This window comes from Propithecus coquereli, unplaced genomic scaffold (genome assembly GCF_000956105.1).
Source record: "Propithecus coquereli isolate 6110/MARCELLA unplaced genomic scaffold, Pcoq_1.0 Scaffold31, whole genome shotgun sequence".
In the NCBI taxonomy this organism is placed as follows: Eukaryota; Metazoa; Chordata; class Mammalia; order Primates; family Indriidae; genus Propithecus; species Propithecus coquereli.
The window spans coordinates 900,407-904,556 of NW_012148730.1; the positions used below are offsets into that span (position 1 = coordinate 900,407).

General features: G+C 36.0%; 1 protein-coding gene across 1 annotated transcript in view; it reads right to left on the reverse strand.

The window, feature by feature from the left end:
• Positions 1 to 803: 803 nt before the first annotated feature.
• The window catches only part of CENPI (centromere protein I), a 65,883-nt gene continuing 62,536 nt past the window's right edge, over positions 804 to 4,150 (reverse strand). The window contains exons 19-20 of the mRNA XM_012650027.1: positions 1,627 to 1,668; positions 804 to 935 (exon numbers count right to left, since the gene is read on the reverse strand). Of these exons, the coding sequence (XP_012505481.1) occupies positions 804 to 935; positions 1,627 to 1,668 (174 nt within the window). The remainder of the gene's footprint in view (positions 936 to 1,626; positions 1,669 to 4,150) is intronic.

Here is a 4,150-nt window from a genome sequence, read left to right on the forward strand (position 1 = left end):
AAAAGGTAGAGAGTTATTCAGTAGCACTGAAGCAAAATTTTATAGTAAATTTTCAGCAAGATATTCTGGCTATTATGAAAATTTTAAAAAGCTTTGGAATTACTTTTGAAAGTAAATTATAGTTAATTTATTTATGCCTGAATGCTTAAAAACTGCAGACATATATACACACACACACACATATATACATAAACAAAATAGAGCAGTTTTTAAACTGGTATAAAGAGGAATGTCTTGATTACCCCACAATCCTCTTCCGTTCCTTCCCTCATCAAATTGCTACCAGTGAAGGCCCAGGAAGTCACCAACTACTTAGGACTCTTAGAGTCATACATGTTATATTCTGTTAACTTGGTGCTGGTGCTGTTGTTCACAGTAAGAAAAATGGCAATATCCTCAGAGGTTTCACAGAGGCAGCAGAGTATTTTGCATATATATGTCTGTGGATTAACCGCTGTTGTATATTACCTGCTCTCTTCCATCAATGCCACTCATAGTACACAAAAATGTGAAAAATCCTACCACAAATCAAATTGTGTCTCTTTATGTATAATTTGGTAGATGGTAAAGCCTGATCATGAAGACGTCATTTTTCATGAGTATGCTAAAGAACCTAAATCCTGAAAAATAAGTTAGCCACACCAAGGCTCTCCTGAGTCATGAATAGAAGACCAGTCTGAGTACTCCTTGAGGATGGCAGTCTGTTAGTAAAATGCATATGGAAACTCAAGTTGATCCATTTGGCCTATTTAGCAACAAGGAAGGCATTTAGTCCCGTATGCTCTGTTTATGTCAACATTCATTTAATATTGTTGTGGTATATGCTCTCTGATCGGGGGGACAGAAGAACGATGAATATTACTTCTTATGAAAAGCTTCAAGCCTTGTAACCCCTCTGAAAATAAATAGTCCAAATACCAGTTCCATTTCTTTCCCTGTAGGCACAGAAAAAGGAAAATTACTTATTGACTACTATACTAGGCTTATTCTCTAATTCCTTTTCTTTCCCTAGGAAAAGTTTGCAGCATCCTGGATGTACATAGCAAGAGTTAGCTCAGAGGGACCAGGTTCAGCTCAGTCACTAGGTCACATTTAAACTAGAAAGTACGCAAAGTCCAAGGCCTAAACATCCCTTTTATTATACTACCAAAAACAATTTAGCTGTTCAACTGAATAAAGTACTGTGAAATGAAAATGTCATCATTCCCTCACTCTAGCAATTTAACATCTTAAATAAATAACACAGGAGCACACATTGTTACATTACTGCCTACATTAAATATGTAAACAGCAGGAGTTTCTATAATAATGAGACAATTAGGTATGGTTTGTTAAATCAATCTCATTACACTCACACTTTGTATACATTCTACTGTACTATAAAATGAGATAATGCATGGTACAACAGCAAGAGTCAAACCATGAAGAGTTACACCATAGAGGAGACTGGAGAAGGTATGTGCCAATAGATTCACATTAAAGTCACTGGAATGAATTCAGAAGGCAAACACTTAGAATTTGTGGAGGCAACAGACTTAAGATTTGGAAAAAAGAAAAGGTATAAATTCTCTTGATGAAATTAAACTATATGAAATCCCTGAACATGATGAAAGTCAATTTATTTACCCGAATAGAGCTCATGTTCAATGTCCTTTCTTCTGGGCTTTCCTTAAAAACAAAACAGAATGAAAAACAAAAAAAGGAAGTGGGGAGACATGGGGAAGGAAATATTTGGTTAGCAAAAATCACTAGAAAATTAAGATGGTTCTTCACTGATTATTTGTAAAGTTCTATTCCTACCATCACTCTTGGATTCCTTTCAAATGCACACCCACTATAACCCTCCATATTTCTTTTTCCCTAGAAGCACAAAGAGAGAAAAAATAAAATCACAGTAGATAAAGTAAGCACCATTTTGCTAATCTATGGCCTCATTTTTAAATTCTGTACTTAGCCAGTGTCGTAGGGATGAAGGGTGTCAGAAAAGGCTTTCTCTGAGGAATGCAATCCTTTCTGTTTTTTAGAATTTTTTCTTTTGATTTTATATATTTAGGGGGTACAAGTGCAGTTTAGTTACATGGATATATTGCATAGTGGTAAAGTCTGAGCATTTTGTGTGATCACTTGAGTAGTTAACTTGTACCCATTAGGTGATTTCTCATCCCTTACTCTCCTCCCACCCTCCCACCTTCCCAAGTCTCCAATATTATAATCCTTGAATTGAGTCTTGAAGGATGAAGAGGAAATCTGGTGAGGCAGGCTGTGTATGCAGTAGATTCTATGAAACTCTAACTCTTTATAAAATTTCAGGCCTACATAATCCCACTGTTCCCTAGCTTTAACTATCACCTTATCACCTACTATATTTCACCCGAATCTAAGATCCATTGGTTCTCTAAAAAAAAACCAAAAAAAAAAAAACAAAAAACAATTTTTCAAATATCACTAAGAGAAAACTCTGCCTATTAAACTATATATAATACAATGCCTTTTTAACACCTAGAATTTTTATAATGATTGAAAGAGTTGTTTAGATGTGGGCAGATTTTTATTATATATCTTTGTTATAAACATGTGATAGCAGATATGAACAAAATAAACTGGTAAAAGTATTTCTAAAACTTTGCGTTCAGAGTACAACTCCTCTAAGTTATGGGATATCTGTTTTCTCACACCATACCATTCTCTGTGTCAGAGTGTAGGTGATGCAGTATTTCTTTTTCCTTTTGTTTTTTTTATTGACACATAATTGTACATATTTATGGGGTATGAGACGTTTTGATACATGCATACATTGTGTAATGATCAAATAATGGTAATTAGCATTTCCATCACCTTAAACATTTATCATTTCTTTGTTGTGAGAACATTCAAAATCCTTTCTTCTAGCTATTTGAAATACACAATGCATTTCTTAAAAGAATTAAAAGATAATGGTGCTGGGGTCCCAATTATGTAAAGCTAACACTTTTGGCTCCTGCTTTAGAAAAGTCTAAAACATGTATGGTTCACTGCTTTCCTCCTCCCTTGTGCCAAATCATTTGGTTTTTGAGAGTTAGAACAGTGTTCCAATATTGTCTACAGATTTTTTCCCCAAGCTGTTGACACCCATCCTGCAAAGTCTGATTCTGGCAATCTGCCTGTGCACACTTGAACAACAAATGACAACTATATCATGATTGCTACCTGGCTTACAATATTCACAAGATGCATTCTGATCTCCGAGAAGTTAGAAAATGAAAAAAAAAATGTGTTTTTGGAATTGATGAAATATAGTACATGCTGATAAATTCCATATTACATTTATTTCTCTAGCTTCAACCTCTCTCCTGAGCTCCAAGCCCCCATTCCAAACCGTCTACTTACATTTCTTCTTGGATGTCTAACCGGCATCTCAAACTTAAGTAGGTCAAACAGAACTTGATTCACAACTTGCCCTCCCCAAAAAACAAAGTAACCTCTCCTGTTCCTTCATCAGTATTCCTCTTATTAATAAATGGAACCACCATCAACCCAGTTGCTCAAGTCAAAAAATCCAAAAGTCCTTTCCACATTCCTAATTCCAATCAAGCTGTCATCAAGTCCTGTATGTTCTATCTCTGCAATATACCTGAAATCAGTCCATTTTTATCCATCTCTACTACCATGACGTATATACAAATCACTATCAATATCTTGTCCAGACTTCAGCAACAGCTTCCTAACTGGTGTCCCTACTGCCCCTCAGGCCTCTTATAACTCGTTCCTCCACAAAGAAGCCAAAATGGTCTCTATTAAACATCAACTCAGACCATATTAAAACACTGCTTAAAATTCTCTCAATCATCTCCCACTGTACTCTTAAACAGACCTGTCAGACAGATGGCTCCTACATCTCTCCAACCTTATTTCATTCCATTCTCCCTCTTGTTCTTTAAGCGCTAAGCCAAACAGGCCTTACCTATTTTCCTTGAACCCCCTGAACCATTGTACTCTTCTGGAATGCTCTTCCTTCACCTATTTCCAAACTGGCTCATTCTCATCTTTTAGAAGAAATCTCAGATCAAGTGTCACCTCCACAAAAAGGCCTTCCTTGAGCACTCATCCCTGACAACTCCCCACTCTCTCTCACCCCATTCTGTTTAATTCCTTTGTAGCATTTATCAGAATT